The sequence below is a fragment of the Pristiophorus japonicus genome, chromosome 21, assembly GCF_044704955.1.
Source record: "Pristiophorus japonicus isolate sPriJap1 chromosome 21, sPriJap1.hap1, whole genome shotgun sequence".
In the NCBI taxonomy this organism is placed as follows: Eukaryota; Metazoa; Chordata; class Chondrichthyes; family Pristiophoridae; genus Pristiophorus; species Pristiophorus japonicus.
In genome coordinates, this window is record NC_091997.1 from 57,875,370 (window position 1) to 57,888,700 (window position 13,331).

At 45.2% G+C, this 13,331-nt stretch overlaps 1 protein-coding gene across 8 annotated transcripts in view; it reads left to right on the top strand.

Moving 5' to 3' along the window:
* strada (STE20 related adaptor alpha) overlaps positions 1-13,331 on the top strand; it is a 61,905-nt gene that overhangs the window by 16,663 nt on the left and 31,911 nt on the right. For all 8 annotated transcript variants that reach the window (XM_070864809.1, XM_070864810.1, XM_070864815.1 and 5 more), the window contains one exon: positions 10,153-10,255. In XM_070864809.1, coding sequence (XP_070720910.1) covers positions 10,153-10,255 — 103 coding nt within the window. The remainder of the gene's footprint in view (positions 1-10,152; positions 10,256-13,331) is intronic.

Below are 13,331 nucleotides of genomic sequence, written 5' to 3' on the forward strand. Positions count from 1 at the left end.
CGGTTTTGTCGGGTTGGTTCCGGTTGACTGTTTGGTTGGTCGCGATGGCCCACAACTTTCCGATAGTCGTTTTGACAGCCTGTTTGCTGTCGTGGTGCTGTCCTTCTGGGTTTTAGAGATTCCTTTCGCCGGTGTTTCGGGGTCCCACTTTTCGAGGCTGGTGTAGAACTTGTGCAACGAGGCTGCTAACTTAATAGTGTCTCTAGAAGCACACCTAACTGCCAGAACAGGCTTCAATTATACTAAAACAGGCTTCCTTATCTTTGCGCCAAATCAGTTCTTGGGGTTTGTTTAAACTGTTCTGTCCATTGATTTTCAAATGTCTCCTTTGTCAGTGTTTTTGGTGGGCTAGTCAGCAGTAACTCGATTAGGATGTGATAATGTGCTATCACTGGTTTTGCATTGTTTTAGGATTGTCCAGTTTCCTGACCACCTAGTTGGGCCCATGATTTTCATTGTGCTTGATTAGGTAGTTTGACTATCACTTAGGGGGTGAATCGGTGTTGCATAGTTCCCCCAGACAGTTTGGGATCCTTAATACACGAATTTGCCTCAGAGGTTAGCCCCACCTCCTGTATTCGGTAACTCTTTTTCGCAGCCAAAATGTTATAGAATCATAAAATTGATGTGCTCCTTCCCATAGATGTTTAGGGGATCTCAGGCTTCTGTAATTTAGGTCCATTTTGAATTCTCTTTTCAAAAAGTCCAAACACTGGGGTGGGGAGGGGGGGGGGCGGTCTCCATGAATGATCCCCTTTTATCCCCTGCAGGCTTTGTCTGCCCCTTTAAACTCATTTTAAAAGTCCAGAAAGGGATTCTTCTCCTCTGCAGGGGAAAGGTATCAGGAATCTTTGCGAAATATTGGTAAATTCTACAAACTACAGAGGGCTTCACAACCTAGGCCACTTCATCGCACTTTGACCAGAGCCTGTTCGGGGGTCACGGGATGATAGTCCTGGGTGACATTGTTCCCATGTGTGTACAGCAGTGTGTGTGCTGCATGGTTTTTGGGCTCATTATAGGAACATAGGAAATAGGAGCAGGAGTCGGCCATTCGGCCCCTCGAGCCTGCTCCACCATTTAATAAGATCATGGCTGATCCGATCAAGGACTCGGGTCCACTTCCTGCCCGCTGCCCATAACCCTTCACTTCCTTGTCGCTCAAAAATCTGTTTATCTCCACCTTTAAATATATTCAATGACCCAGCCTCCACAGCTCTCTGGGGCAGAGAATTCCACAGATTTATAAACCTCTGAGAGAAGAAGTTCATTCTTATCTCAGTTCTAAATGTTGACACCTTATTCTTAAACTATGCCCCCTAGTTCTAGATTCCCCCACGAGTGGAAACATCCTCACTGCATCTACCTTGTCGAGCCCCCTCAATATCTTGTATGTTCCAATAAGGTCCCCTCTCATTCTTCTCGACTCAAGAGAATATAGGCCTAGTCTACTTAATCTCTCCTCATAGAACAATCCCCTCATCCCTGTAATTAGTCTATATAAGAAATAGGAGCAGGCCATTTGGCCCTTCAAGCCTGCTCCGCCATTCAATAAGATCATGGCTGATCTGATCCTGGCCTCAACTCCACTTCCCTGCCTGCTCCCCAGAGAATTCCAAAGATTCATGACCTTCAGTGAAGAAATTGCTTCATTTCCATTTTAAATGGGTGACCCCTTATTTTGAAACTATGCCCCCTAGTTCTAGATTCCCCCACGAGGGGAAACATCCTCTCTGCATCTACCCTGTCGAGCCTCCTCAGAATCTTACATGTTTCAATAAGATCACCTCTCATTCTTCTAAACTCCAATGAGTATAGGCCCAACCTGCTCAACTATATTGTGCTATCATTGGTGGTCAGTGGTTTCCAGTATTGTTTGTGATTTGTCTTTACCTCAGAAATTGCTGTATTTTGCTATCGAGGTACTCTGTAAATGGATACAATCAGAAATGGATAGAAATTCAGAAAATTTGCTAAATTATAAGGAGATAAGAGAGAGCAAAAATTATGTGCAGTCGACAAGAAAATTCTGATTGAGCTGGGAACTTGAGTTAAACGTGCTAATGATTCTGAGATTATGTTTTCCTCTGTACATACCAGTGAGAGCAGAGCCCCAGACAGTACATGTGTTTGTACTTCTGTATTTAACAAAAATTTTACAGGCACAAAGCCTGGTGGTGTTAGCAAGATCCAAATATTCAGTAAGTCGCTGTGCTTTCTTTTTAACCTGTAAGAGATCTGCATTTGTCACACTAATCATTTACTTCTTGTGGTTGAAATAAAAACTGCTGTAAGACCATAAAAAGCAGGAGTCGGCCATTCGGCCCATCGAGCCTGCACCGCCATTCAATAAGATCACAGCTGATCGTCTGCCTCAATGCCACTTTCCCGCCCGATCCCCATATCCTTTGATTCCCTTAGTGCCCCAAAAGATCGATCGCAGTTTTGAATATATTCATCAACTGAGCATCCACAGCCCTCTGGGGTAGAGAATTCCAAAGATTTACAACCCTCCAAGTGAAGACATTTCTCATCTCTGTCCTAATGGCCGACCCCTTATCCTGAGACTCCAGCCAGGGAAAACAGCCTCTCGGCATTTATCATGTCAAGTATTTTAGACATTTCAATGCGATCACCTCGTTCGTCTAAATGACAGAGAATATAGAACTTTTCTAGTCAATCTCTCCTTATAGGATAGCCCTCTCATCCCGGGAATCAATCTAGTGAACCTTCGTTGCATCCCCTCTGAGGCAAGTATATCTTTCCTTGGGTAAGGAGACTAAAACTGTGCACAGTACTTCACCACCGATTCCTGTCATTTCTTTTGGCCCTGTGCTACCTCTTTAAAGGCCAGCATGGGCCATTCAAAATACAGCGCATGGGCGGTTTTTACATTGAAAAGCGTGTATTCCCTGGAGCACTGCGCAGCCTTGCAGCTTACAGGAAACATTGGATCTCATGAAAACCCCATTTAATTGCAGCAACATTGCTGGAAAGTTACAAGGCTGGAAGCTAAGGCCATTTAAAACTGAGGATGAGAATTTTAAGTTTGAGGCATTGGGGGACTCGGAACCAATATGGCTCAGGGAGGTCAAAGGTGATGGACGAACTGGACGGTGAAAGATTGAATACGGGCACCAGAGTCTTGGGTTAGCTGGAATTTATGGAGTGTGGAAGTTGGGAGGCTAGCTGGGAGAGCGTTGGGATAGTCGTCTGAAGGTTATAAAAACATGGATGAGGGTTTCAGCAGCAGGTGATCCGAGGTAAGGCAGAGGTCAACATCTGAGTACATAAATGGTGTGATGGGCCAATTAGCATGGCTGCTCTTGTCCTTTTTGGGTGGTCGAGGTTTGTGGAGCTGGGAGGTGTTGCCATAGTAAGCTTGGTGAGTTGCAATTCTGTAGGTGGTACGTCCTGCGCCAAGGTGTGTCAGTGCTGGATATTGATGTGTTTAGTGGCAGGGGCTCTGATCAAGCAAACTGCTTCGCGCTGGACAGAGTCAAGCTTCTTGAGTGTTGTGGCTGCTGCTGTCTGGGCGAGTGGTGATCTTTCCATCACAATCCTGGCTTGAGCTTTGTAGATGGAGAATAGGTTTTTGAGGGCTCGGGAGTCCCCAGCCTCTGCCCTGCTCTTGTACTCACAATGCTGAAATGATTGGTTCAGTTAAACCTCTGGTTAATGGTGACTCTGAACATATTGATAGTGGCAAACTCAGTGATGATGGTTCTGTTGAATGTCAGGGGAAATGGCTCGGCTTTCTCTTCTTTGAGATCCAGGATTCTGTGCTCAAAACAAGCTGCTTTCAGATTCCAGTCATTTTATAATGTCATTACACACTGTTTTATAATGTCATTACATACCGTTTTCATTTGCAAGTCCTTGCGTTTGGCTGCCAGAAATGTGTGGTAAAAATGATGTGCTGTAATAACATTACTGTGACCTTAAATTGCAAGATCCTGAGTTATTGATCCTAGTTGGGACAGTGATGGGGCCAACTATTGGCCTCAGCACCCCTGCCTCGGTATAGGAAAATCAGCCTGAGTTCCTGCTCCAGATCACCATGTGGCTTCTGCTGGAAAGTACCTGTGTGCATCGCTGGAAGTACAAGATCAGGATTGGCCCTGGTGTCCGCCATGGGTTAGCCTATTGGCTCTCTGTGTCGAGACTCATTGATGAAGATTGGTCACTGAATGAGATGGTGGATGGGTCTTGCACCTCAGCAAGTATTGGCACATTCAAGGCAAGTTTGTTTTAAAAATCTAGATCTTATCAGAGATCTAAAATGGAGAGATCTTACATTTGTAAAGCACCTTATCACATCCCCAAGACGTACCAAAGCGCTTCACAACTGATTACTTTGAAATGCCATTGCTGGCAGCCAAACTGTGCACAGCAAGGTCCCACAAACAGCAATTAGATAAATTGCAGCGAATCTGTTTGTGATGTTGGATGAGGGAGGAATGTTGGCCAGGATATCAGGAGAACTCCCCTGCTTTGCTTTAAGTAGTATCATAATGTCCACCTGAATACGCAGACAGGGACTTGGGGTAATGTCCCATCCAAAGGATAGAACCGAATTCCCCTGCTCTGCTTTGGAATAGTACCATGTGATGATGAAACCCATTCCTTTCTTCACCTGACTATCCCAATGCTCTTTCAGCCAGCCTCCCATCTTCCACTTTCTGTAATTTCCAACTCATCCAAAACTCCAGTGCCCATATTCCACTCTTCACAAGTCCCACTTGTCCATCACCCCATCCTCCAATACCTCATTTCCAATTCTCAGTCATGTTTGAATCCCACCCGAGAGGTGGGATTGAACCTTGGTTTAAAGGTTCATCCAAAAGACAGTGCAGCACTCCCTCCATACTGGCACTGGAATGTCAGCCGAGATTATGTGCTCTGTCTTTGGGTGAGGCTTGGACATAGAAACATAGAAAATAGGTGCAGGAGTAGGCTATTCAGCCCTTCTAGCGTGCACCGCCATTCAATGAGTTCATGGCTGAACATGCAACTTCAGTACCCCCTTCCTGCTTTCTCGCCATACCCTTGATTCCCCCGAGTAGTAAGGACTTCATCTAGGTCCCTTTTGAATATATTTAGTGAATAGGTCTCAACTACTTTCTGTGGTAGAGAATTCCACAGGTTCACCACTCTCTGGGTGAAGAAGTTTCTCCTCATCTCGGTCCTAAATGGCTTACCTCTTATCCTTAGACTGTCCCCCTGGTTCTGGACTTCCCCAACATTGGGAACATTCTTCCTGCATCTAACCTGTCTAAACCTGTCAGAATTTTAAACGTTTCTATGAGGTCCCCTCTCATTCTTCTGAACTCCAGTGAATACAAGCCCAGTTGATCCAGTCTTTCTTGATAGGTCAGTCCCACCATCCCGGGAATCAGTCTGGTGAATCTTCGCTGCACTCTCTCAATAGCAAGAATGTCCTTCCTCAAGTTAGGAGACCAAAACTGTACACAATACTCCAGGTGTGGTCTCACCAAGGCCCTGTACAACTGTAGCAACACCTCCCTGCCCCTGTACTCAAATCCCCTCGCTATGAAGGCCAACATGCCATTTGCTTTCTTAACCGCCTGCTGTACCTGCATGCCAACCTTCAATGACTGATGTACCATGGCACCCATGTCTCGTTGCACCTCCCCTTTTCCTAATCTGTCACCATTCAGATAATAGTCTGTCTCTCTGTTTTTACCACCAAAGTGGATAACCTCACATTTATCCACATTATACTTCCATCTGCCATGCATTTGCCCACTCACCTAACCTATCCAAGTCACTCTGCAGCCTCATAGCATCCTCCTCGCAGCTCACACTGCCACCCAACTTAGTGTCATCCGCAAATTTGGAGATACTACATTTAATCCCCTCGTCTAAATCATTAATGTACAATGTAAACAGCTGGGGCCCCAGCACAGAACCTTGCGGTACCCCACTAGTCACTGCCTGCCATTCTGAAAAGTCCCCATTTACTCCTACTCTTTGCTTCCTGTCTGCCAACCAGTTCTCAATCCATGTCAGCACACTACCCCCGATCCCATGTGCTTTAACTTTGCACATTAATCTCTTGTGTGGGACCTTGTCGAAAGCCTTCTGAAAGTCCAAATATACCACATCAACTGGTTCTCCCTTGTCCACTTTACTGGAAACATCCTCAAAAAATTCCAGAAGATTTATCAAGCATGATTTCCCTTTCACAAATCCATGCTGACTTGGACCTATCATGTCACCTCTTTCCAAATGCGCTGCTATGACATCCTTAATAATTGATTCCATCATTTTACCCACTACTGAGGTCAGGCTGACCGGTCTATAATTCTCTCTCCCTCCTTTTTTAAAAAGTGGGGTTACATTGGCTACCCTCCACTTGATAGGAACTGATTCAGAGTCAATGGAATGTTGGAAAATGACTGTCAATGCATCCGCTATTTCCAAGGCCACCTCATTAAGTACTCTGGGATGCAGTCCATCAGGCCCTGGGGATTTATCGGCCTTCAATCCCATCAATTTCCCCAACACAATTTCCCGACGAATAAAGATTTCCCTCAGTTCCTCTTCCTTACTAGACCCTCTGACCCCTTTTATATCCGGAAGGTTGTTTGTGTCCTCCTTAGTGAATACCGAACCAAAGTACTTGTTCAATTGGTCTGCCATTTCTTTGTTCCCCATTATGACTTCCCCTGATTCTGACTGCAGGGGACCTACGTTTGTCTTTACTAACCTTTTTCTCTTTACATATCTATAGAAACTTTTGCAATCTGCCTTAATGTTCCCTGCAAGCTTCTTCTCGTACTCCATTTTCCCTGCCCTAATCAAACCCTTTGCCCTCCTCTGCTGAGTTCTAAATTTCTCCCAGTCCCCGGGTTCGCTGCTATTTCTGGCCAATTTGTATGCCACTTCCTTGGCTATCCCTGATTTCCCTTGATAGCCACGGTTGAGCCACCTTCCCTTTTTTATTTTTACGCCAGACAGGAATGTACAATTGTTGTAGTTCATCCATGCGGTCTCTAAATGTCTGCCATTGCCCATCCACAGTCAACCCCTTAAGTATCATTCGCCAATCTATCCTAGCCAATTCACGCCTCATACCTTCAAAGTTACCCTTCTTTAAGTTCTGGACCATGGTCTCTGAATTAACTGTTTCATTCTCCATCCTAATGCAGAATTCCACCATATTATGGTCACTCTTCCCCCAAGGGGCCTCGCACAATGAGATTGCTAATTAATCCTCTCTCATTACAGAACACCCAGTCTAAGATGGCCTCCCCCCTAGTTGGTTCCTCGACATATTGGTCTAGAAAACCATCCCTTATGCACTCCAGGAAATCCTCCTCTACCGTATTGCTTCCAGTTTGGCTAGCCCAATCTATGTGCATATTAAAGTCACCCATTATAACTGCTGCACCTTTATTGCATGCACCCCTAATTTCCTGTTTGATGCCCTCCCCAACATCACTACTACTGTTTGGAGGTCTGTACACAACTCCCACTAACGTTTTTTGCCCTTTGGTGTTCTGCAGCTCTACCCATATAGATTCCACATCATCCAAGCTAATGTCTTTCTTAACTATTGCATTAATCTCCTCTTTAACCAGCAATGCTACCCCACCTCCTTTTCCTTTTATTCTTTCCTTCCTAAATGTTGAATACCCCTGGATGTTGAGTTCCTAGCCCTGATCATCCTGGAGCCACGTCTCCGTAATCCCAATCACATCATATTTGTTAACATCTATTTGCACAGTTAATTCATCCACCTTATTGCAGATACTCCTTGCATTAAGACACAAAGCCTTTAGGCTTGTTTTTTTTAAACACCCTTTGTCCTTTTAGAATTTTGCTGTACAGTGGCCCTTTTTGTTCTTTGCCTTGGGTTTCTCTGCCCTCCACTTTTCTTCATCTCCTTTCTGTCTTTTGCTTTTGCCTCCTTTTTGTTTCCCTCTGTCTCCCTGCATTGGTTCCCATCCCCCTGCCATATTAGTTTAACTCCTCCCCAACAGCACTAGCAAATACTCCCCCTGGGACATTGGTTCCGGTCTTGCCCAGGTGCAGACCGTCCGGTTTGTACTGGTCCCACCTTCCCCCAGAACCGGTTCCAATGCCCCAGGAATTTGAATCCCTCCCTGCTGCACCACTGCTCAAGCCACGTATTCATCTGCGCTATCCTGCGATTCCTACTCTGAAATGAGTGCTACCCACTGAGGCAAGCTGACGCGTGTGTTTTACAAAAAATAATTATCTGCATTTTATTTTAAAATTTTAATACATGTTGGGGAAAAATATATATTTTGAAAAAAGCTTTAAAAATGAGCTGTGGGTTAGTTATTTTAAGGTGATTGGCAAAATAACCAGAGGCAACAGGATTTTACAGCTGTTTTACACAACCATTGGTTAGGATTAGGATCTGGAATGCACTGCCTGAGGTGGGGGTGGTGGGGGCATGGATACAGATTTAATAATAGCTTTCAAAAGGGAATTGGATCAATACTTGAAGGGGAAAAATGGTTGTTGATGTTGGAGGTCAATCATCTCAGCCCAAGGACATCGCTGCAGGAGTTCCTCAGGGCAATGTCCTAGGCCCAACCATCTTCAGCTGCTTCATCACTGATTCTCCCTCATCATAAGGTCAGAAGTGGGGATGTTCGCTGATGATTGCACCGTTTTCAGTTCCATTTGCAACTCTTCAGAAAATGAAGCAGTCCATGCCTGCATGCAACAAGACCTGGATGACATTCTGGCTTGGGCTGATAATTGGCAAGTAACATTTGTGCCACACAAGTGCCAGGCAATGACCATCTCCAACAAGTAAGAGTCTAACCACCTCCCCTTGATGGCATTACCATCATTGAATCCCCCACCATCAACATTCCAGGGGTCATCATTGGCCAGAAACTTAACTGGACCAGCCACATAAATACTGTGGCAACGAGAGCAGGTCAGAGGCTGGGTATTCTGCGGCGAGTGTCTCACCTCCCGACTCCCCAAAGCCTTTCCACCATCTACAAGGCACAAGTCAGAAGTGTGATGGAATACTCTCCACTTGCCTGGATGAGTGCCTCTCCAACACAAGAAGTTCGACACCATCCAGGACAAAGCAACCCGCTTGATCAGCATCCCATCCACCACCTTAAACATTCACTCCCTCCACCACCAGCGCACGTGGCTGCAGTGTGTACCATCTACAAGATGCACTGCAGCAACTAGCCAAGGCTTCTTTGGCAGCACTTCCGAAACCTGCGACCTGTACCACCTAGAAGGACAAGGGTAGCAGGCACATGGGAATACCACCACCTCCACATTCCCCTCCGAGTCACACACCATCCTGACTTGGAAATATATCGCCATTCCTTCATCATTGCCGGGCCAAAACCCTGGAACTCCCTCCCTAACAGCATTGTTGGGAGTGCCTTCACCACGAAGGCTGCAGCAGTTCAAGAAGGCGGCTCACCACCACCTTCTCAAGGGGCAATTGGGGATGGGCAATAAATGCCGGCCTTGCCAGAGACACCCACATCCCGGAACTAATAAAAAAAAAGGAACAACGTGGAGGTTGGGACTAACTGATTGCTCCTCGAAAGAGCCGGTGCAGACGCGATGGGCCGAAAGGCCTCCTGTGCTGTACTATTCAATGATTCAATTAAATCCTATCCCATTGAAATTCTTGCCTTTGTGTCAGCTATTGTCCACATTTTTTCACTGTCCTTTTTCAGCTCACCCAGCCCATTCCTGCCTGCTATTGACATTTAAATGGAGTCTTAGCCTCCTGGTCTGCGTCCTGACTGCTACTGCTGCTTTTTATGTGTCCACGGTTTTATAGAGCTGTATATTGCGCACCCCTGTCTGCTGGGAAACTGAGAAAATGCAGCGTGGCTAGTGTGTAAATGATTTCCTGCCGACAATTTGGAACAGTGCTGGTGTGCTGTGATCGTGAAGGGGACTTGAGTTAGACAGGGAGAACAGAGCTTTGTCACAAAATCGCTTAATTTAATCAACAATTTGAAGAGAAGTGGAGCTGTGCCAGCTGAGCTGAATGGTTCAGATGCCCCCCCACCCCGCTGGTGACTAGCCACATTGCTGATCACACTGAGCTGTATAAGCACCAGTCTGCTGCATTATACATGTTCTCTTTCTTTCCTCCCTCAGACAGATGAACACTCATCGGAAAATATTGCACCTTCCCAGAGCTGGGACACCATGAGCACTTTTCCACCAGACAGTAGTTCCTATGAGCTGCTGACTGCAATAGGTAATATTTGTGTGTGCGTGCGTGCATGTCGAGCTTGCCTGTTATATTTTCCTAAAGTGGGCTAATTATTGCAAGCCTATTTAAGAGTTTGTGCATTCGAAAGATGATGTGTTCTCTTGGGCTTGGCTTTTGAGCCAGCCCAGTCAATGGATTGGCTTTGTCTCGATTATTGGCAGTGGACAGGAGCTCTGTTTGAGAATGTAAGTGTGTGGCCTGCTATTTAAAGCTGCTTGCTGTACACTTCCAGCAAGTGCTCCCAAATACATCATAGACAATGAAATATATCCGTAACATCCCAGCACAGTGAGGTGCCAAGTCCGGTCCCATGCTTTTCCCATGAGGCCACATGGGTACTGTTCCCAGTCAGTGACAACACTGAGCAAGAGCCAGTCTGGGCCATCAACTTCATGTTTTTAATAATCAGACATAATGCAACTGAATATTTTACTTTGATCAATGAGTATTTTGAAAATTAATAGTAGTCCTTGCTCCTCCCACCCCGATATTCCTTCAGCATTAAATTGGTGACGGATGTTGAAGTATTTTATTCACAGCAAAAGCAAAATTCCCAGCTCGACATTACTCACTGACACGGACGGGGCCCGGCGATGCGGACACTGACCCCGACCCCACATGTCCGAAAACTTTTCCTTTCAGTCTACGTAAAACATTAGATGGCATTTGGGCATAGAACTGCATCTTATAAAGGCGTGTGAATCCCTCCGATCCCCCAACCTCGAATATGTACAGGATTCACTTTTCCAGAATCGAGAGACGAGAATGAATGGGCGGGTGCAGAAAGAGGAAGTGTTCACAATAGTACAGGTAACATGACTAACCCACCCGGCTGGAAGGTGGGGATCGAGTTAAATGCCAGTTTAAATCCTGCCACATTTGACTCTCCTTTCACTTCAATGCAGAGTAAAATTGGGTGGGTTATATAAAAGGGCCTGATCCCACCTGTGGAGTTGTTTAAATTCCCTCTGATTTTCTCTCTTTTATGACACCTCGTCCCTGACATTGCAGCGTGGAGCAACTAGCCATCCTGCAACCCCAAGCCACACGATCGCGTCATTAACTCATGGAACGATTCACCCGTTAAGGGACACCTTATCATGGAATGATGCAGAGGGAGGCCATTCGGCCCATCGTGCCTGTGCCAGCTCCTTGAAAGAGCTTTCCAACTCCCCTGCTCTTTCCCCATGGCCCTACAAATTTTTCCTTCAAGTATTTGACCAGTGCATTCCAGATCAGAACAACTTTCTGCATAAAAAATTCTCCATCTTCCCCCAGTTTTTTTGCCAATTACGTTAAATGACCTTGTGTTGGATCAAAGGGCATAAAATGAATGGTCGATTGATGTGTCGAGTGGGGTGGTGTCAGTGCTGAAAACAGCATCAAAAGTCATGCTTTAGAATTCACGTCCAGGGGAAAGCCGGTTCATTCAGTCTCCATACACTGGGCTTTAGTGCGATACCTAATACTTCAGGTATGACACGAACAATCGACAGTCCGGGCCAACTCTCGTGCAGATCACTTTTTAAAAAAAAAAAAAAAAATCCACGCACAGGCATCTTCCATCCCCTCAATTGGAGTTCAGGGCTAGAACATCGGGTCCTTCATTGAAACATCTGTGAACTCATGTGGAAGCAAGTCATCCTCGTTCGAGGGACCGCCTAAGATGACAACTCGGGCATTGTGATAAACAATGTGTAAGGTAATGGGGTAACTTCTTATATTAAAATCTCTCAAAATGCTTCAGTCAATGAATGGATTATTTTTGCCAATTAAGGCCGTTATTCTTCACCACAATATGTCGTACTTCGAGTCAAGAGTTTGCTGACATGCCTTGCCATTCCATGTCACCAAACACACAGTGAATTAATATGTCATACCTTGGTGTCACAGAGAATGATACGTTCTCAAATAGGGAAACCGTACTTTCAATCCAGATGCAAAGGGGATTCCTCCGATTGCCTTGTGAGTAATGATTAAACTGGATTAACTGAATGTTTGAAAACAAACTGCAACCTCCCGGCTGCTGTGCTGGGACAGCCGACTTCATGAGGACAGTTGTTGGACCAAAGATAATACAAAATAACTGAAAACAGGCCTGACGTACACCCAAAACTAAAATGTGCAGTTAAGCTAAGAGCATATGGAAAATAAACCCAGCAGCATACAACAGGAACCAAGTACCACACACCAAAGAAGAGGCTCTGTTGTATCCGAGTATAAACGTCCAAAGTGATGTCCCTGAGAGACTGGGAAATCCAATAAGCTGACCAAAATAATTATAGAAAACTTGAATACCAACCAAAATAGGTAACTGTTCAGTGCAGAGAATAAAATTGACCTGTGAAATCCTGTGCGTTAAATTATACTCGTTACTGGTAACAAAAGCCTTGGGACCAAACAGTCTTCCAGCAATATGAGTAACCTGCCACAAAGGGGAATCTTTCTATTTCCTACACCTGGCGATCACAACTAAAAAGAGAGACTTTTCAGAAATTGTGCTGACCATAGTAGCAGTTTTAAAGGAATAAAATAAAGATTTAAACATTTATGAAGCACTTGATGGTGTGGCCGAACGGTGCCTCCAAGCATTTCACATGCAGGTTTATGTAGGCAATCCTGGCAGCCATTTTGTGAATAGCAAGATCCCACAAACGGCAATGGGATGATTGAGCAGTTAATCTAATTAGTTTAATGGAGAAATCTTGTTCCGGACAGCAGGAAATGGCCCCATGCCTCGAATAGTGAAATGCAATTGTTGATATTCACTGGAACAGTCAGATAGAGGTTTAATGATCTCGGCTAGAGAGCAGCACCTCAGACAGTGCAGCACTCCCTCAGCGCTGGAGTGTTAGCCAAGATTATGCATTCAACTCCTGGATTGGACCTTGAACAAATGATCTTCTAACTCAGTTGCTGAAAGAGCTATCAACTGGCCTAAGGTCAGCCACAAAAACAAAAGTGCCACAATATATTTTACTTTTAAAGGAAAGCAGAAATACCCAGTGGTAGTGGAGCATCTACCAAAGGACATGCCCCTTGCATGGTTGTGATTGTAAAC